At 34.3% G+C, this 21,432-nt stretch overlaps 1 protein-coding gene and 1 long non-coding RNA gene across 2 annotated transcripts in view; both read left to right on the top strand.

Moving 5' to 3' along the window:
• Positions 1-15,150, top strand: part of LOC114264260 (subtilisin-like protease 4) — a 99,783-nt gene extending 84,633 nt beyond the window's left edge. The window contains exon 4 of the mRNA XM_082916202.1: positions 14,823-15,150. Coding sequence (XP_082772328.1) covers positions 14,823-15,064 — 242 coding nt within the window. The 3' untranslated portion in view covers positions 15,065-15,150. The remainder of the gene's footprint in view (positions 1-14,822) is intronic.
• LOC114264262 (uncharacterized) lies at positions 1,843-14,816 on the top strand. The gene is made up of 4 exons (XR_014362086.1): positions 1,843-2,071; positions 2,191-2,298; positions 2,420-2,474; positions 14,227-14,816. It is a non-coding gene; the product is annotated as an uncharacterized LOC114264262 (long non-coding RNA).
• Positions 15,151-21,432: the final 6,282 nt, after the last annotated feature.

Genomic DNA, 21,432 nt, shown 5'->3' with positions numbered 1-21,432 from the left:
ACATGAAAATTTCTTAACACATTGAACGGTCAAAATTATTAACGCTCGCAAAAGTTTTTATTTTTTCAAGTTCAGGAATACAGGCCCGAACATTATTTATTTGTTTAGGAAGACATTCCTCCCGAACAAATAAGTAATGTTTGGAAATGCAGGTTCGAACATAAAAATTTCTTAACACATTGAACAGTCAAAATTATTAACGCTTGAAGAAGTTTTAATTTTTTCAAGTTCGGAAATGCAAGTACGAACATGGAAATTTCTTAATACATTGAATGGTCAAAATTTTTAACACTTGCAGAAGTTATTGAAAGTAGCTCAAATCCATTATAAAGTTCAAAAGTTATTTTTTCATCACGTAGCTTTGATAATATTGTTGCGTAGTTCTCTATTGAACTCATAATTTTATAATATCTACCAACAAAACTAATTATTATAATTTTTTTTCATGCAAGAGAAGAAATTATTACGAGAAAACTAAGAAATTATGTAGATATATATATATATAGAGAGAGAGAGAGAGAGAGAGAGAGAGCATATCAACTGTGACACTGGTGGATAAGGTAGTAGAGAGAGTAATCACATTGGCTCTTCTTCTTCTTGATGAGTTTTGTTAGAGTTTTTTGGAAGATGGATTTTTTTTGGGTGTTGGGGGTGTGCATTCAATAGGTGTAATGTTTTCACAAGGATAATTTTGGTATTATTTGAAGGGAGAAAAAGAAATTTTGAGGGTTTCAAAAATTATAAATGGATGACCAAAGAAATAGAGAGTTCAAAATAATTCATGGAGTACCACTCTACTTTTATTGTTATTTTGTTTTAGCAGATATGTGTTTTTCAATCATGCTACGTAGCTCGAAAAACCAGGGCTCAAATGGCCCGAATTTTTTTTTCTTTTTCCTTTCCCTTCCTTACCTTCTACACAATTTCTTCTCTCTCTCTCTCTTTCAAACATGACCAAAATGAAGTTCCAAAACCAAATCAATTGATCTGTGTGTGTATATATGCAAATCAAAACCAAATCAAAATAAAAAACAAACCCACAGCATCTATGTATACAAATCAAAACCAAATCAAAATAAAAAACAAACCCACAAATCAAAACCAAATCAGAGACAGATCTATGTGTGTATACACACAGATCTGTGTATATGTATACATACATAGATCTGTTGAGAAAAAAGGAAGGAAGAGACCCACCGTTGTGTCATCGCCTCCGTCACGCCGTCATCGCCTCTCTTCTCTCTTCTTTATTCCTTCTCTTTTCTCTCTTCTCTCTTCCCTCTTCTCCCTGTTTCAGAGAAGAGAGGAAAAAAGAATTCTCCATGTTTCAAAGAAAAGAGAGGAAAAAAAAAAAACAAAAAAACAAAGCAAAACAACATTGTTTTCCAATTTGGGCCAATCAAGCCTCGAAAATTTTGAACTACCAAGCTTTATTCTGTGTTTTTAGATGGAAGATGGGACCACCACCTTTCAAATAGAGAAGATAAAAGTCAAATAATAAAGAAACAGTCAGCCAAGGGGGAGCCACGTTACATAGATAAAATATATCTATTTATATAATAAGATAAAATGGTGTTTTAAGAAGTTAGTAAAAAGTTAATTTTTTAGTCCTTTTTTTTTGTGATTTTTTGGTTTTTTTGTATTAAAAAAGTTAATCTTTTTTTGTGATTTTTTTGTATAAAAAAATAAAAAAGTCAAAAAATTGAATTTTTTAGAAAGTTTTCAAAATACCCAAAAAGATTTTTTTAAATGTCTAAAATATATTAGCGATACATTTAAATTTAATTTTAATGATTTAAATTAATTCTAAATATATATTAATGGTTCGTATCAATGTTTGTTGCCACCAAAATGTATGCCAACCCACCCACGTCTGCCCCCTCCCACATTCCCTCTCTCTCTCTGCTCTTCTTCTTGAACAGAACAAAAAAACCTACCCTCTCTACCATAATTGTCCTTCTTCTCACCCTTTGCGCCACCTCCTCTTCATCGACACCAACCCTCTTCCTCCTTCGTCACGCTCCTCTTCATCAACCCTTCGACCCTTCGATTTCAATTTATAGCTCGCAACGTAAGATTTCAATTTGTCAATTTCCTCCTTCCCTTACAACCCTTTTCGGTTTCAGTATTTTCCTTAGACATATTCGAAATTAAACCTATTTTCCTTAACCTTTTGCAGACCTTTTGCAGACCTTTTGCAGTTTCTTCATTGCAATTTCCAGTGGAATGAAACTGAAATGCCTTGATGTGCTTGAATTCTTCTTTCCTGATATTGTCCTGTGAAGTAAAATTATAAAGGCATTGCAATTTGTGTTGTTTTATTTTATTTAAATTTACAATTGTTCCTCAATGGTTTTGAATCATTAATTTATGAAATTCCTCGCTCCTATTTCTTTGTTGATTTCGTTGTTTTTACCAGTTACCAAACAGAAATTTACGACTGTGGAGCAGGAACTGAACTGATTCTCACCAAGGTAATCTCTTTTTCCTTCCCTTTCTACTCTGTTTTGTTACCCACAAAAGGTACAAAATAAGGCAAGTGGTTGACTGACTGGTTTTCAAGCGGCAGAGGCAATAAAAACTCATTACAGAATAGCATCCATTAGTGACTAATTTATACCAAGAAACCAACCTACAAGTGCTGAATTGTTAATTAAAATAGATATAACACAAAAAATATGCATCGGGTTTGTAACAAATTTACCATGAACCTAAGCAGAATTTCTAGGCATTCATCTAGGAGAACATAAATGACAAACATCACCAAGAGATAAACAGCACTAACACCCATATCCTGATGTAGAAAATTGAGAAACATTTATAAAAAAAATTATTGCTCATATCACCCCTCAAAAAGAGTCCCACTAAATATTTTCATATATTTTATTCGGATAACTGACCAACCTCTTTTTGGTATTATGGGTTTTTAATTCTTGGAACTCTAGAAAATGAACACCTCTTCTGGGTAGCAAATTGTTAGAAACCTTTTTTTTTTCTTCAAGTTACTGCCTCACTTCTTAGTGGTTTGTTTGGTTGCTTAGAAATGGTACAAAAATAAAGGAATCTAATTCTAAATAATCTGAACTGCTAACCCCCAAATCTTGACAAAACTTTAGCTTTATGAAACATTCATATATATGGTTAAACTTCAAAGCACCACAAAATCTAAGGGTCAAATTCATAGCATGTTTGCTCATCATAATGCTAGCGGTTTGGTAGCTTTCTTTGTACCAACAACAAATTAGTTATGGAGAAATTGTGTCGCAAGTTCGTTGACAATGCTTTAGCAAGTTCCATTGTTTGTTTGTTCAATTGTATTTTTCCCATTGTTGATTATGAAATTGGGTTCAAATCTTGACAAAACTTTAGTTTTATGAAACATTCATATATGTGGTTAAACTCCAAAGCACCACAAAATCTAAGGGTCAAATCCATAGCATGTTTGCTCATCATAATGCTAGCTGTTTGGTAGCTTTTTTTGTACCAACAACAAATTAGTATGGAGAAATTGCTTTAGCAAGTTCCATTGTTTGTTGCTTTAGCAGCATATGAATCTTAATTTATTGCTTAAACCTGCAGGTCTCCATTATTTATTGACGTTTTCATTTGATTCATTGCTTTATCGGTTGATATATTTTCCATTTCGAATAAGATGGCCTCATGCCTTGTGCCTTGATCACACAACAACAAGAGGTAGTGGTCATATAGTCTTTTAAATGCTCATGAATCTATTTTAGTATATTTTCAGAAAAATATAGACAACACCATTGTAGTCCTCAACGAATCCTAAATCCTAAACCCTCATTGTTATGCTTGTTGTCGTGTATATGTTAAGTTCTAAGGTTATCTTTTATATTATTTAGCAGTCCATAGTTCTTAACACAAGGTGTTGTGGTTAGTTTCATAATTCATAAAATGGAAAGGGAATAAAATTCACATTTCATTTACTTTTGTGTCTTCGATTTTTTGTTTCTTCACAGATAAAGAGACGGTCCTCTGTGCCTTGTGACTTGCTACCAGATTATAAAAATAAAAAAATAAAAAAATCTTCCACAGATCTATATCACTTTATTGTTTGGTGTGTAGAATATTTTTCTCTATATAGTTTTGTGTTTGCTTTATGTATTGAATTTTCTAATTTTTATGTCTTGGCCGATTATAACAAGCTTTAATTTCTGTGACTGCATTAGTTGTTTGGTCTCTCTTGTAGTCACTCTTTGCAAGCTGGATAGATATTTAGAAAGGTATGTTTGCCATCTTCATTCATTATTTGCTTTTTAAATATGCATGTTAGAAATTTTCTAGAGGATTGAGTACATGTTCAGAGCAAAGTACCCTGTTTGTAGGCCCAATGCTATATATATATATATAGGTACTTGACCTATCCTTTTAGTAGTGATAAGCATTACCCTATGACTTATTTTTCTGGAGCTCTATTTTGCAATTGGGAAACATTTAAGAGGACATTGAATGGTAATGTGGCTTCAAAGTGATTAGTATTAACCATTTTAATGTTCTTTTATGTATTTGTTAACCATTGTATGTACCTGATAATTCTGTTCTCAACACTGTCATTGCATAATTGGTTAGACTAATCACCAAGTCTTGCTCATATAAGAATGTCATCTTGCTATTTCACTGATATTTATCATTGTCAATTTAACTCAAAAGATTATGCCCTATGCCCTCATATTTAAAAATTTGGTTGGACTGTTCTTGAATTTTTATTTTGACAAAAAGTGTGTAAATTCGATGTGAGGTCGCAAAATTGATGACAAAGATTAGTCAAAATTTTTATTTGGAACTAAAATTCTCATTTACAAAAGTTTATTCCTTGGAAGTTGGTTATGCTTTATTCTTTCTTGAAAAAATAATCAATAAGTCCTATTTTGCTTTTAATAAAACCATTTAGTCCTATAAATTTTCAATAATACCATTGAAAAATTTATGAATTCACCACTGTATTATTTTCTGTGACTATTGATGGAATTTTAATAAATTTTTGCCCTCTTGGATTGTCTACCATAAAATAAAATAAAATAAAAAATCATAGTTTCTAATAATAGAAAATGATCTTTTGATCTGATTGTTAGTTATGTTTTGTTTAATATAATTTTCATAATTAAAACTGTTTATGAAATTATTATTCATATTAAATGAGAAGGGTAAAATTATAATCAAATTTATAAAGTTGAATTTTGTGAGTTGTCTATAATAAAACTTGATAGGAATAGTAATATTAAACACAAAATAGGACTTAACGGTAATTTTTCCCTGTTTGGTTTTATAGTTTTAATGTAACTCAATGAGTTAAACTTTCATTTTTAGATTGTTTCTATATATATGGCTTTTGAATTTTGTTTTGGCCTTCCAAATGCATTGTATGTTTACAAATCTGTCATTTCATGCAATACCTAGCTGTAGTATTTGTTGTTTTGTCTTCTTGTACTAGAACAATCGACTACCACTAAATTCAAATGTGGGCATGTTTTTTAAAATGTATATATATCTATGCATATCATTGCAAGCATGTGTATATGTGCCTACTACCTATGGTCAATTATAAAGTTGTTCGTGTGTCATGTATTGGAGAAAAAAGTTGGTGAATGCAAATCACAAACATATATTTGGCATACCATTCAATTATGAACTTACCTCATGAAACTGTTTTGATTTGTCAATTAGATATCATACTTCGTGTAACCAATCAAGATTTTTTGATTTGTCAATGGAAATATAAAGCATACAATTGTTAAACAATTGTTGCTTAGAGTCTATTTTTATGTCCAGCAATGTTTTTTATTTTTTTAAAGGTCAACATTGAATCATTCATCTTAAAAGCTTTTGTCGATACAAACTTGGAGATTACCTTGGTGAGATAATCAGATCGATTCATTTTAGAAAGTATAGAGATTGCTATGTATAAAATTTTTTTAAAAAGTTTTTTTAATGTTCGTGTTTTCGGTTCTAAGTTAGTTTTTTTATCAATTCGGTCCATCATTTTATTCTACCTTCATATTAGTTATTAACGTAGGAGGTATGTCATGTTAATGATTTCATCCATAACCACTCTTTTCAATTTCTGTTAATATCCATAACACTTGCGTGGTTAGAAATTTGAAGCTTATACATTAGTATTAATGCTTCTACTTCAAGTGCGTTGCTTGAATTTTTGGTAATGATATGTGACGTACTTTTTCTAATTTCATCTTTGGGGTTTGCGTGCTTCCCGCAAGAGTTGTCCATGCTTGTTATGGAGGAATACGACAATGATCTTTGTTTTGTTTTTGCATCTATGTAGCCCACTAAAAAAAAAAAAATCACAAATTATCAATACTTAGCAAATTTTCCTTCAACATGGTATAAGTATTGCATTTTGTTATGCTCATGTTTTTGTACATTGATAACTAATAGGTTCAAATCAAGCAATATAAGATTGCTTGAACCATGGGCATGTTCTTTCGTGCGAAGCGCGACACCTCGCAACTAGTCTAATATATATATGTGTGTGTGTGTGTGTAAGATTTCTGAAGATTTTGTATTAAGGCTTATAAATACCTTAGCTACCTAAGTGTTTTAAGTAAGTGAAATCAAATATTGAGAGTGAAGAATTTCTCTTCCTTCTTTCAATCTCTGTAGCATTTGTGTGATCTCTAATATCAGCAACAATAACATGGCTTTAATTATGATGTTTTTATTCTTTCAATTATTACATGGTTTGTCTTGTGCGACAATCATGCCATACATTGTCCTTATAGATGGTGGATTAATGCCAAGTGCAACCAATAGACGTGCATGGCATGTGTCCATGCTAGATGCAGTTTGTCAGCGGCTAAACATTTCATACGAGTACTCCCACATTGTACATGGATTTGCAGCTTCCATGACACGTGAGGTTGATAAAATCTCTTTGTTTCCAGGGGTTATGGTAGTTGAGGAAGACACACTCGATACTCAACTGCACATGACATGAATGCCTAATTTTCTTGGCCTCGCCACATCCTATGGACTATGTCCCCATGCTGGATATGGTGATAGTATCATAATTGGGTTTGTCGACACGGAGAATTTGGTTGGAGAATGTAGGCTTCCGTGACGAAGGACTGTTGCCCCTTAACAGCAGCAAATGTTGAGGAATTTGCCAAGAATGCAACAATTTCTCTGCCGATGACTGCAACAATAAAATCATTGGTGCCCGTTTCTTTGCCTCTAGAATCAAAACTCTAATCAGTCGGCGAGTCGATGGTGGTGGGGAGTACAGGTCTCCACGAGATACTACAGGCCATGGATCAGCTGTTGCTTCAGTTGCTCTGGAGCTGAGATTTCCAATGTCGGTGTGCTGGGTTTTACATACGGAGATGCACAAGGAATAGCCCCCAAGGCCCGTATTGCGGTCTACAAAGCTTGTTGGAGGAAAATCTGTACTTTAACCGATACTCTTGCTGCAATTGATGTTGCCATCTTTGATGGTGTAGATATCTTGTCAATCTCCATCGGAAAAAGCTCTCACATGCCATTTTACAATGATGTTTACATGATTAGTACGTTGAAAGCTGCTCAAAATGACATTTTTGTGACATTCGGGGCGGGGAACATGGGCTTGACACCAGCAACAGTAGTCAACTCAGCTCCCTAGGTGACCACTATTGGCTCCAGCACCATTGATTGAACCTATCTTGCAAAGGTCCGACTCGAAAATGGAGAACAAGTCCCCGACAACTCACTTTGCTGTGGTAAATCAGTCACTGATGATGCTTTTTCCCTCCAATTCTATAGCACTTGCACCTATGACAACATACCTTCAGATTCTATCAAGTGTAAAATCTTAATCTGCAATGCGAGCGACATTGCTGCTGATGTCATTGCCTTCACTGTCACAGAGGCCCAATGTGTCGGATATATCCAATTGAATGTGAAGGGGGACGAGGACTTGAGTATTTTTCTTATCTGGAACTTACCTACGGTTTCAATAAGTTATGGGCATTCTGTTGATTTTTTGTTATATATCAGTAGCTCGAAGAATGCAACATCAAGCCTCATTTTTTAATGCAAAATAGTAGTTGGGGAGCATAGGGCCTTGATGATTTCAGGATTTTCTTCGAGGGGCCTAACACAATTGTCCTCGAAATTCTGAAGCTAGACCTTTTAGCCCCCGGGTAGCTATCATGGCTTCGTGGACAAATGTCGTGCCCCCTACTATGATTGAGAATAATATCAAACATGTTGAATACAATTTCGTCTCAGGCACCTCAATGTCGTGCGCTGTTCTTGCTGGCTTCGTAGCGCTTATGCGCAACATTTATTCAGATTGGTCCCCGGCAGCAATTAGATCTGCAATGATGACAACGTCAACGTCACTTGACCACAATAACCGTCCGATATCCAGCAACAATTTTCAACAACTAGGAACTCAGTTGGACTTTGGTGTTGGTCATATTTCCTCATAATTGGCTACAGATCTTGGGCTAATATTTGATATTGATGGTATGGAGTACATAAACTTCTTGTGTACTTTGAATTACTCTGCTTCGCAACTCTACAAAATTGTGGAGGAGCAAGTATTCTGTGAAGAACCAGCTTTTCACCTAGTGTCTTGGCTCAATTATTTATCATTTTTGACCTTTTTAACAAGCTGAGGAGAGCAACGAGACTATGGAGGACCGTGACACACGTGGCCGAGTTAACGGAAACATGCACATTGATAGTGGTTAATTCAAATCCAGATATTATGATTTCTATTGTTCTGAAACAATTGCAATTTACCAGAGCGGGTGAGAAAAAGAGTTATTCGATTGAAATGAGTTTTTTTTTACTCTGATGGACCTAACAGATTATATCTTCATGTTTCTATGGAGGTTCTTGTTGTTGGATATGTAATCTGGGAGAGTTGTCATTATGTTCGGGTTCTTTTTACAGTGTTGTGGTCATTTGAGTAGTTCTTGCAATAAAATAAAATTTTTTACGAATTTCTGCTACTTGAATTATTTTGTTTGTTGAAAGATCGAATCTCAGAATTCAATTAGCAAAAATTTGTAGAAAATTTCATTTTATTGCAAAAACTACTCAAATGACCACACCACTGTAAAGGGAGCCGAACAGAATGATAACAACTCTCCCAGATTACATATCCAATAGCAAGAACCTCCATGGGAACATGAACATCCAATCTATTAGGTCCATTAGAGTAAAAAAGCTCATTTCAATCGAATAACTATTTTTCTCACCTGCCCTGGTAAATTGCAATTGCTTTGGAACAACATAAATCATAATATCCGAATTTGAATTAACCACTGTCAATGTGTATGTTTCCCTTGACTCTGCCACGTGTGTCACGGTCCTCCACAATCTGGCATTCTCCTCAGCTTGTTAAAAATGGTCGAAAATGATGGATAATTGAGCCGAGACACTTGGTGAAAAGCTGGTTCTTCACAGATTACTTGCTCTCCCACAATTTTGTAGAGTTGCGAAGTAGGGTAATTCAAAGTACACAAGAAGTCTATGTACTCTATACCATCAATATCAAAGATTAGCTCAGGATCTGTAGCCAATTGTGGGGAAATATGACCAGCATCAAAGTCCAATTGAGTTCCTAGCTGTTGAAAATTGCTACTGGATATCGAACGGTTACTGTGGTCGAGTGACGTTATCATCATTGTAGATCTAATTATTGCCAGGGACCAATCTGAATGAATGTTGCGCATAAGCGCTGCGAAGCTAGCAACAATAGTGCACGACACTGAGGTGCCTGAGACGAAATTATATTCATCGTGTCTGATATCATTCTCAATCATAGTACGGGGCATGACATTTGTCCACGAAGCCATGATAGCTTCCCCGGGGGCTAAAAGGTCTGGCTTCAGAATTTCGAGGACAATTGTGTTGGGCCCCCCTTGAAGAAAATCCTAAAATCATTAGGGCCTTATGCTCCCCAACTACTGTTTTGCATTAAAAAATGAGGCTTGCTGTTGCATTCTCCAAGCTATTGATATATAACAAAAAATCAACAGAATGCACAGAACTTATTGAAACTGTAGGTGAGTTCCAGATAAGAGGAATACTCAGGTCCTCATCCCCCTTTACATTCAATTGGATATATCCGACGCCTTGGGCCTCTGTGATAGTGAAGGCAATGGCATCAGCAGCAATGTCACTCGCATTGTAGATTAAGATTTTACCCTTGATAGAATCTGAAGGTATGGTTTCATAGGTGCAAGTGTTATAGAATTGGAGGGGAAAAGCATCATCAGTGACTGATTTACCACAGTAAAGAGAGTTGTCGGGGACTTGTTCTCCATTTCCGAGTCGGACCTTTGCAGGATAGGTTCTGTCAATAATGCTGGAGAACAGTGGTCACCCAGGGAGCCGAGTTAACTATTGTTGATGGTGTCAGGCCCATGTTCCCTGTGCTGAATGTCACAAAAATGTCGTTTTGAGCAGTTTTCAACGTACTAATCATGTAAACATCATTGTAAAATGGCTTGGGGGAGTTGTTTCCCATGGAGACTGACAAGATATCTACACCATCAAACATGGCAGCATCAATTGCCGCAAGAGTATCGGTTAAAGTATAGATCTTCCACCAGCAAGCTTTGTAGACCGCAATACGGGCCTTGGGGGCTATTCCTTATGCATCTTCGTATGCAAAATCCAGCACATTTTTAAAGTAATTAATTTTTTTGGAATTAATTTTTATATGGAATAATCATTTTTATCTTTCAATTGGAAATACCTTGTGTATGTTTCAATTGAGTTATATAAATTGAATTTAAAATATTCTAAAGAAAGCATTGGTGGAGGATCCTTGATGCCTTAGCACCCTTTTTATAATCACCTTATCTTATCTTTTAATTAATTATTTTTCTCAAATTATTCAACCATTTCAAAAATTCAAAATCATATTTTTCTTTACTTTATTTGAGTGGTCAGTAATTATTTTGAACAAATTGGTCCTTGTGGATTTGACTTCAGACTCACCGAGTTATACTACTTCGCGACATCCTGCACTTGGGATTGCAATATAAAAGTCGCAACAGGTTTTTGGCACCGTTGCCGGGGATCTGCATCATTGTTTGAAAAAGTACCAAGGAAGTTTGCATTGCAATCTCTTGCAATTTTGGTAAACTCGTTCCACTTTTTCTTTTTTTTTTTTTGATTTTATTTTTGTTAATAAGTAGGAATTGATTTTCTTTATAAAAAAAAAAAGAAAAGAAAAAAAAGTAGTGCTATTGTTGCGTCGGAACAGTGGGGTAGTGTTTTTGCTGGTGTGATTGTGATAATTTTTGTTTATTTATTTGTTTTTTTTGTTTCCCCTATTACAGTTAGTCACTGTTTTGTTACTTTAAAAAAAAAAAAAAAAAAAAGTTTGCTTATGTTGCAGGCATATTTGGTATCTTGGTCGGTTGGTAAGCATTTATTTTGATTTAGATACATTGTTTGGTAATCTCTTTGAGTCTGAATTTAATTTATTTGTACACCCTCACACCTGACACCATGGCAAATAATGGTGGTAATGAAAATCAAATTCAAATGGCCCAACCTGTTTGAACCTTGCGTGATTATTTGCAACCCGTCTTGTATTATTTTTCCTCCAAATGCAAATAATTTTAATTTTAAACCGGGTATGATTGCGTTACTTCCTAATTTCATGGCCTTGACTCTGAAAATCCTTACTTGCATATTAAAGAATTTTGAGTACTTTGATTTACTAGCAGAGAATGCCTAATCTTGGGATACCACTGATACTGTAGGACATTCTAGTAAAACCAAGCCTTCTTCTACAGTTTCTGGTGGTGGTAAGTTCCAACTAAAAGATGAAGATGATGTAAGTGCAAGATATCTACTTCTACCAGAAAAGTAGAGGCCATGGAATTAAGGAAAGTTCATGAAATCACAACTGTGCCTAAAAGAGAAAATATTTGTGACATTTGCGAGACCGTGGGACACCTAACACATGAATGTCCAACTATTCCAGCTTTTAAGGACGTGTTGCATGATCAAGCAAATGCCGTAAACACTTTTAAAAAGCCTGTTTCATCCCTCTATTTTGAGACTTACAATCCAGGATGGAGGAATCACCCAAATTTTAGTTGGAGTAATAATGTTGCACTACCCCCACAACCTGTAGGACATTCTAATTTTGTTCCATGTGCTCCCCTACCAAAGAATAACCTTGAGGATACATTGCAACAATTCATGGACAGTGATAAATAATCAGACATCTCAGGCAATAAATGACATTAAGAACACTCTCACCAAATTGACATATTCATTGAGCATTCAAGAAAAAGGTAAATTTCCTGCTCAAGCTCAACCCAACCCACAAGGACAATATGGTGTGAGTGATTCTTTATCTTCTAACACTCAGCTTGAACATGTCAAACCTATTACTACACTTCGTATTGGAAAAATTATTGATAAAACAATTCCTATGAAGGCCCCAAAGCCTAAGGATATTTCAAAATCAAAGAGTGGTGATGATATTGACAAGTCCAAGCCAAGTGAAGAAATGAGATGTCCGATTCCTGCTCCTTTTCCTCAAAGATTGCAGCCCCCTCAGAAATCAAATCAAAATGTTGAAATTTTTGAACTTTTCAAGCAAGTCAAAATTAACATCCCCCTGTTGGATGCAATAAAACAAATCCCGTCATATGTCAAATTTTTGAAAGATTTGTGTACAGTCAAGCGAAAGCTTAATGTACAAAAGAAAGCCTGTTTGACAGAACAAGTGCAATAACTCAGCAAACTTCCCCACCAAAGTTTAAGGATCTAGGATGCCCCACAATCTCGTGTGATTGGCAACTATAGGATAGAGCAAGCTTTGCTTGACCTTGGGGCAAGTGTGAACCTTTTACCATATACAGTTTATGAACAGTTAGGTCTTGGAGAGCTTAAACCGCCTACCATTACACTCCAACTTGCAGACCATTCTATGAAAATACCGAGGGGAATTGTGGAAGATGTGTTGGTTCAAATAGATAACTTCTATTTCCCTATCGATTTTATTGTATTGGACACACATCCTGTTTTGCATACACACACAAATTCCTGTCATTTTAGGTCGTCCATTTCTTGCAACTTCCAATGCTTTGATTAATTGTAGAAATGTTGTGATGAAATTGTCTTTTGGTAATATGACTTTGGAGTTGAATATTTTCAATATTTGCAAACAACCAAGGGATAGTGATGAGATTGAGGAAGTGAACTTGATTGATACATTTGTTGAAAAGCATTTCAATAACTTCTATTTTTTTGATCCACTTGAATCTCGCTTTAGTTAATTCTTGTGATTTTGATGAAGATTCAAAAATTGCACACATTTATTCTTTATTGGAATCTGCACAAGAATTGAAAGACTACAAGTGGAAGCCAAAGTTTGAGCAATTGCCAACTTCTATGAGTAAGCCTTTGCCATCAAGTGAACAAGTACCAAAACTTGAGTTGAAACCTTTGCCTGCAAAGTTGAAGTATGCATTTTAGGACCCGAGGACACATATCTAGTGGTAATATCTTCTAAACTTGACTCTGTGCAAGAAGGTAAATTACTTAATGTTTTGAGACAACATAAAGGGGCAATAGGATGGACCATTGCAAACATTAAAGGAATTAGTCCCTTGGTGTGCACTCATAGAATTTATTTGGAAGAAAATGCCAAACCTTTGAGGGAGATGCAATGTAGGTTGAATCCTACAATGAAAGATGTTGTGAGAGGAGAGGTCCTTAAGCTATTAGATGTGGGGATCATTTATCCCATAGCTGATAGTAAATGGGTAAGTCCCACACAAGTAGTACCCAAGAAGTCTAGAATAACTGTGGTAAAAAAATGAGAACAATGAGATGATTCCAACTCGTGTTGTTACGGGTTGGTGTATGTGCATTGACTATAGAAAATTAAATTCCATGACTAGGAAAGACCATTTCCCTTTGTCATTTTTGGACCAACTTTTAGAAAGGGCAGCTGGACATGCATTTTATTGTTTCCTAGATGGGTACTCGGGATATTACCAAATTGAAATTTCATTAGAGGACCAAGAAAAAATCACTTTTACATGTGCTTTTGGTACTTCTGCTTTTCGAAGGATGCCATTTGGATTATGTAACGCTCTAGCCACTTTTCAAAGGTGCATGCTGAGTATTTTTAGTGATATGGTGGAGCAATTTTTTGAAATTTTTATGGATGATTTTTCTGTATTTGGAGTTTCTTTTGATGATTGTTTAACAAATTTACAGAAAGTTTTGGCCAGGTGTGAAGAAAAGAACCTTGTGTTAAATTGGGAGAAGTGCTGATTCATGGTTACTTCTGGAATTGTACTTGGACACATTGTTTCTTCTAAAGGAATTGAGGTAGATAAATTTAAAATTGAGTTAATTGCAAATCTATCTACCCCCAAGACTGTTAAAGATGTTAGATCATTCTTAGGACATGCAGGTTTTTATAGGAGATTCATTAAGGATTTTAGTAACCATATTTAGACCGTTATGTAATCTCTTATTAAAAGATGCACCTTTTGAATGGACTAATAAATGTCAAGAGGCTTTTGAAAAATTGAAAACCATGCTTGCTTCTGCCCCTATCATGCAACCACCTAATTGGTCTTTACCTTTTGAAATTATGTGTGATGCTAGTGATTATGCAGTTGGAGCTGTTTTGGGACAACGCATGGACAAAAAGCCATATGTCATTTACTATGCTAGTAAAACTTTGAATAATGCCCAAATGAACTACTCTATCACAAAAAAAGAGTTGCTAGCTGTAATATTTGCTTTTGACAAATTTCATGCTTATTTAGTTGGATCGCCTATTGTTGTATTTACTGACCATGCAGCTTTAAAGTACCTTCTCGCCAAGAAGGATGCCAAACAGCGCTTGATTAGGTGGATCCTTCTACTCCAAGAATTCAACATCACAATTAAAGACAAAAAAGGAGTAGAAAATGTTGTGGCGGATCATTTGCCTCGACTTGTGTTTGATGACTCCATAGAACCAATGCCCATAAAGGATACTTTTCCTGATGAGCAATTGTTTACTATTACTGATTTACCTTGGTATGCTGATATTGTTAATTAACTTGTTACAGGCATGATCCCGAGTTAATGGATTGCACAAGACATAAGGCAATTTTTGGTTGAAGTAAAGAATTTCTTTTGGGATGATCCATATTTGTTTAAATATTGTCTAGACCAAATCATAAGAAGATGTGTCCCTAATAATGAAATAAATAGTGTCATCTCCTTTTGCCATTCTGAAGCTCCTGGAGGCCATTTTTCTTCAAAGAAAACCGCTGCAAAAATTTTGCAGCGTGGATTTTATTGGCCAAGCCTTTTTAAGGATAGTAATAATTTTTGCAAATCTTGTGAGCGTTGTCAAAAGTTAGGAGGGATAACCCGTAGAAAAATGATGCTCTTGAACCCTATTTTAGTGATTGAACTATTTGATTGTTGGGGCATTGATTTTATGGGACCTTTTCTTTCATCTTTTGGATATCTTTTTATCTTACTTGCTATTGATTATATTTCCAAATGGGTTGAGGCAATTCCTTGCAAGCATAATGATCATGGGGCATTGATTTTATGGGACCTTTTCCTTCATCTTTTGGATATCTTTATATCTTAGTTGTTGTTGATTATGTTTCCAAATGGGTTGAGGCAATTCCTTGCAGGCATAATGGTCATTGAACTATTTTAAAATTTTTGAAAGAAAATATTTTATCAAGGTTTGGAATTCCTCAAGCCATTATAAGTGATGGGGATTTGCATTTTTGTAATCGATCTTTTGAAGTTTTGATGAAAAAAATATTTTATTACGCATAAAGTTGCAACCGCGTATCACCCACAGACAAGTAATCAAGCTGAACTTGCTAACCAGGAGAATAAAAATATTTTGGAAAAAACGGTTAACCCGAATCGCAAAGATTGGTCCTTGCGACTAACCGATGCACTTTGGGCATATTGTACAATTTATAAAACCCCGCTTGGCATGTCACCTTATAGACTTGTCTATGGGAAAGCTTCTCACTTGCCAGTGGAGCTAGAACATAAGGCATACTGGGCCACAAAGACATTCAATTTTAGCTTAGACAAAGCTGACTCATTAAGAAAATTGTAGATGAATGAGTAGGAAGAAATCTGGAGAGATGCTTATGAGAATTCTAGGATTTATAAAGAAAGAATGAAGGTGTTTCATGACAAGCATATTCTTCGAAAAACTTTTGAACCTTCACAAAAAGTTCTTTTGTATAATGCTAGATTACATTATTTCCCGGTAAATTGAGATCTCGATGGACTGGCCCTTTCATTGTTAAAACTGTTTTTCCTCATGGAGCTATCGAAATTGAAAACCCAAAAAGTCGTCATGTTTTTAAAATGAATGGACAGCGTCTGAAACCATTTTTGGAAAATTTTCCAACATGGAACTTAGTGAACCAATTTATCAGGATCTGTAAAAAAGTTGGATTCAGTTTCTTTTTCATTTTGCATTATTTTCCTTTTTGTGTGTGTGTGTGTTTGTATTGCTAACCCATTGCAAGAAACGCAAACATGATTTATCATTTAAGGTAAACCCCTTCCTATTTCGTTTTTTTTACATTGAGGACAATGCACGATTTAGGTTGGGGGGAGGGATTAATTATCATTTTGTGTTGATTGCAATGAGTTAGTTATTAAAAAAAAAATTAATAAAAAAGAAAAAAGAAAACTCAAAGTTATCTCTTATATGTGCATTAAAGTGATTGAGCTTAGTTGTGATGTTTTTGTTGTCTTAGCTTGTGAATTGTGTTGAAATTTATTATGCTATCTTCATTGATAAAGTATCCCATGTGTTCATATTTAGAACTTTTGCACTGCACTTTAGCCACATGAATACAATATTTAGTTGATACGTGGATGTGACTTAAAAATCTTGAAGAATGATAGTGGAGACTCTTAATCCTATGAGTTTCGAGCCATTCTTTTCTTTGGAGGGTTATTATACATTTACTCTTAATTTTTCTTTGGAAGTGCACTAATTTGTTGTTTAGTCTCATTATTCCTTGTTTTGGTTAAATGCTGAGAATACATTTATTTGTTGTCACACTATTATTCCCTCGAGATCATAAAAATTGAAGGACCATACCGATTTTAAGATATGATTTTAGGCCATCTTTATTTCTTTGAGTCTTATATTTTTCTTTGTTACATTAATACCTTGAAACCCATTTGAGCCTATATTTAGCCATTCTTTGTTAAACCCCACATCCAACTTGCCTTGATTTGTCTTGAAATTTGAGATGTAAAAGGAGACGTAGAGAAGGGGTTACCCAAAAAAAAAAAAAAAAAAAAAAAAAAAAAAAAAAAAAAAAAAAAAAAAAAAGAAGAAGAAGAAGAGAAAAATTGAACTATAGGGCTGCTTACTAAAAAGCACAAAAGGTGAATTTTTGAAGGAGTCTGGAAAAATGAACTATCTGCAATAATCTCCTAAATTGTGTTATATTTATTTTCATTACTCTCAAGACCTCAACCTTTATCCTCCTTTTGATTTTTCCACCTTTACCCTTACATTACAACCAAATAAAAGTCCTATTTGATCTTAGGAATGGTATGGTTTGGATATGGACACGATGGATAGTTAATAATGTGTGAATTTTAATTCTCAATATTTGGCATTCCTTCCATGAGACTATTTATTTATTCTTTCTTATGAGCATTTTTCAACCAAGTTAATATGCGAGAAATTTTGCTTTTGGTTCACATTATTCTGCTCGCATATATTTAGAGTGATATTTACACCATATTCTGAGTGATTCAATTGTTGAGTGTAAAAGCCGGCAAGCTTTGAGTCAAAAGCATATTTCAGATAGACAATTGAGTTACATTTTACCTTGATGCTAAGAATGTGTTTATGTTGGCTAAGATTATTCACACACCCTAAATTTTGGATACGTTGGGATATCTTTACTTGTTGCTAGTATTTTAAATTTTGACTGATTCTTTTGTTAGTATAATGAAATTCATGACTATTGTTCTTGAACTTTGTGCATATGAATAACGGAGATTGTGAGGTTAAATTTTTGGATGTTCGTGAATATCATCTCTGGAAACCTTCACGAGACTATTACTTGTCCACTAAGGATAACTTAGGGGTTTAAAGGCTTATTGCATATGCTAAATGCAGTCGTGTTGTCTTGCGAAAATAATTTACATATTTTTGTTAAGAACTATATTTTTGTAGTTGCCTTTATTGCTAGGGACTAGCAATTAGCTAGTTGGGGGTGTGATAAATAGTTAAAAATGTATAATTATCTTATTATTTTTAATCATTAATACACTCTTATTAATTTAATTCCCCTGCTTTATTCTTAGTTGTGAGTTTAATGATTTAATTTTAATATTTACAGAATAATTTGCAATTATTATAAATGTTGGGGCTAAATGGCAATTAAAGAAAAAGGATGCTAAAGTGAAAACAAACTCTTTCCAGGAAGGGATGCAACATCACACAGCCATTCAGACTATTGGAAGAATGATGCAAGCTGTTCTTTTCCAAAGCTTCCAATTGGTTCTCCTACGTGTAAGGTGCTGAAGAAGTAGGAAAGTAAAATGAGGGATTGCTTTCATTGGGTGTATTGCGTCAATTGGCTTATCACTATTGCGCTGATGTTATACTATAAATAGATGGATAGGTAGAAGATGAGGTGATGATTCAGGAACATTCCGGAAAATTCGTTTCGTAATACATATTATTTTCTTTTTGTTTTTATGATGTTCTGATTTTCTTTGTTAAGGCTAGGGGTGAAACCCCTATGTTTCCTATGTTTTCTTTATAGACGTTTTATGATTCAATCATGATTTTTAATGTCAAATTATTTTAATTGATTGATTTATTTATTTATTTGGGAAAAGTTTTTTATTCTGTATAATATGTTGTTCTATTGTAGACTCAGGACACGATAGAAGCTTGATATTCCCTGCAAATCAAATAATTAGATTTTTATGGTGTAATCAATCAGTGAAAGTAATTAATTTTTTTGGAATTAATTTTTATATAGAATAATCATTTTTATCTTCCGATTGGAAATACCTTTTGTGTATGTCTCAATTGAATTATATAAATTGAATGTAAAATATTTTAAAGAAAGCATTGGTGGAGGATTCTTGATGCCTTAGCACCTTTTTTATAATCACCTTATTTTATCTTTTAATTAATTATTTTTCACAAATTATTCAGCCATTTCAAAAATTCAAAATCATATTTTTCTTTACTTTATTAGTGGTCGGTAATTGTTTTGAACAAACTGGTCCTTGTGGATTCGACTTTGAACTCACCGAGTTATACAACTTCACGACATCCAGCACTTAGGATTGCAATATATAAGTCGCAGCAAGTTTTTGGGTGTACTAAATGGAAATGCTTCTACTCTTTGTATTGTCCTTCAATCTGATTTGAAATAGCAAACCATCTGTTGTTTTGTCCATTGATCTGGAAGGTATGGTCTGCTGTGATGTTTTGGTGGGGAACTTACTGTGTGATGCGAGGCTCAGTTTTGATGGTTTGCTCCAATGGTGGGCTGGATTTCGATTTAAGAAAATGGAATGAAGATTTGGAGAGCCATTCCTTTTAACAGTTCGATGATCTATTTGGAAACATAGGAAGGATTTTGTCTTCAAGGGTGTTCAATCTGACTTGGTCAAGCTGTGCGAACTCATTAAGATCAGTGACTCTATGTATGATCTTAGGCAGATTAGAGACTGTGTAGGTGGAGGCTCGTGAACTGGAGTTGCCCTTATGATGTGTTTTTGGTTGTCTTTCTTTTGCTTTTTTTTTGCCGTGTGAGTTGGGAATCTCTCTAACTCTTGCTTTGGTTTGGCTTTAGGGATGTGCATGATTGGTCTTGCATTGGGTGCTGATATACGTAGGGTGTAATCTCTTGGTCTTGCATTGGGTGCTAATGTAGTTAGGGTGTAATCTCTTGACAATGATGCAATCTCTCCCCAAGTTTTTGGTGTACTTTTTCATATTTTTAATAAAATTTGATTTTGTTTTGCTGGTCCCAAAAAAAATAAATAAATAAAAAATACAGTGGCTGCCAAAGACCATCATCAGGAGCCTAAAGGCAAAATTGTAGAATGGGCAAAATTTTAGAATGAGACTTTTTGACATTTAAATATAAAAATAAATGTACATGGTAAATTTTTTTTTAAAAAATTACTTTTAATGTGACTTTCCAAGAAATTCAAGATAAAAAGAAAACAAAAGGATAAGAATTGAGTGAACTTTAGATGAAGTTTGTGAATTTTTCCAACACTTGAAGCCTCCTAGTTGAAATGAAGAGGGAGTTAACAGACAAATTCCTTATCAACAATTCAACGGTTAGATAAAAGCACCCTTGCTAAGCAAGTTAAGAAAAAAAATTATAAACACAAAATAAAACACACAAACCAAAGGAAGTGAAAAGAGATAAGTGGTATACTTGCAACAATATCATATAAGAAACGCTTCTGTTTTGAACTCTAAAACGGAAGGGGATAAACAACAGGAAAATAAGAAGAGGAACTAAAGTTGGAGTAAAAGCATAAAAAAGACTTCAGAGGCAAAATGAAATATTTCACAGTAATAAGCACCAGAAAATCCTTGAACTGTCTACACTTACTTTTGAAGGAGCATTTTCAGAGCAACCATTTACCATTTCTTGTTGAAAATCAAACATTTATCTCAGCATAGAAGAAAAAATATTTATAAAAAAATAAAAATAAAAATAGAGGAAAAAATCTCAAATTGTAATAACCATGTCCTGTACTATGTTAATTAATCATGATTATGTTTGTAATTATGTGCTTAATTTAAATTTGGGTGTTAATTTCATGATTATATGTGATTTTGGCTTTGTATCTGTTCACCGTAGAAAAATCTGTACTGAAAATTGAAGGCCTTATCGGCCACAGAAACCGAAATTGACTGCGCCATTGTGATTAGCGTAATTTTTAGAACCTACGGTGAAATTTAATTGAAAACTGATTCAGAGCGAAATAATTGGATTAAACTGATTGAACTGGGTACAATTGATTAGCCTTAATCAAGTCTAATTAGATGAGCCTATAAATAGGCCCTTATACACTTAAACTTCACCATATGTTTGAGCTCAAAATCTGAAACACACTCTAGAGAGAGAGAGGGCCGGTTGTAGAGAGAGAGATGGAGCTCAAGTTAGAGATTGAACAAGGAGCTTGAAGATCAACTCAAGAATTAACCATAATTTGGGTAATTAGAGCTCCTAGGTAAGCATTTGAGCATAAATTCATGACTATAAGTTTGTAAATTTGTGTATTCAAGCTAGTTGGGTAACCAAGAACATAAATTGAGATGTAATTGATGAATATGGAGCTTGTATGTACATGCATGTGCATAATTGCCATGAATTTGTATGATTGAGCATGATACTTATGATCCGTGAAGAATTTGAT

This window comes from Camellia sinensis, chromosome 2, assembly GCF_055761805.1.
Source record: "Camellia sinensis isolate YWXY chromosome 2, ASM5576180v1, whole genome shotgun sequence".
Lineage (NCBI taxonomy): Eukaryota > Viridiplantae > Streptophyta > Magnoliopsida > Ericales > Theaceae > Camellia > Camellia sinensis.
The sequence above is the reverse complement of the archived record's forward strand: the minus strand, read 5'-3'. Positions and strand labels throughout refer to the sequence as shown.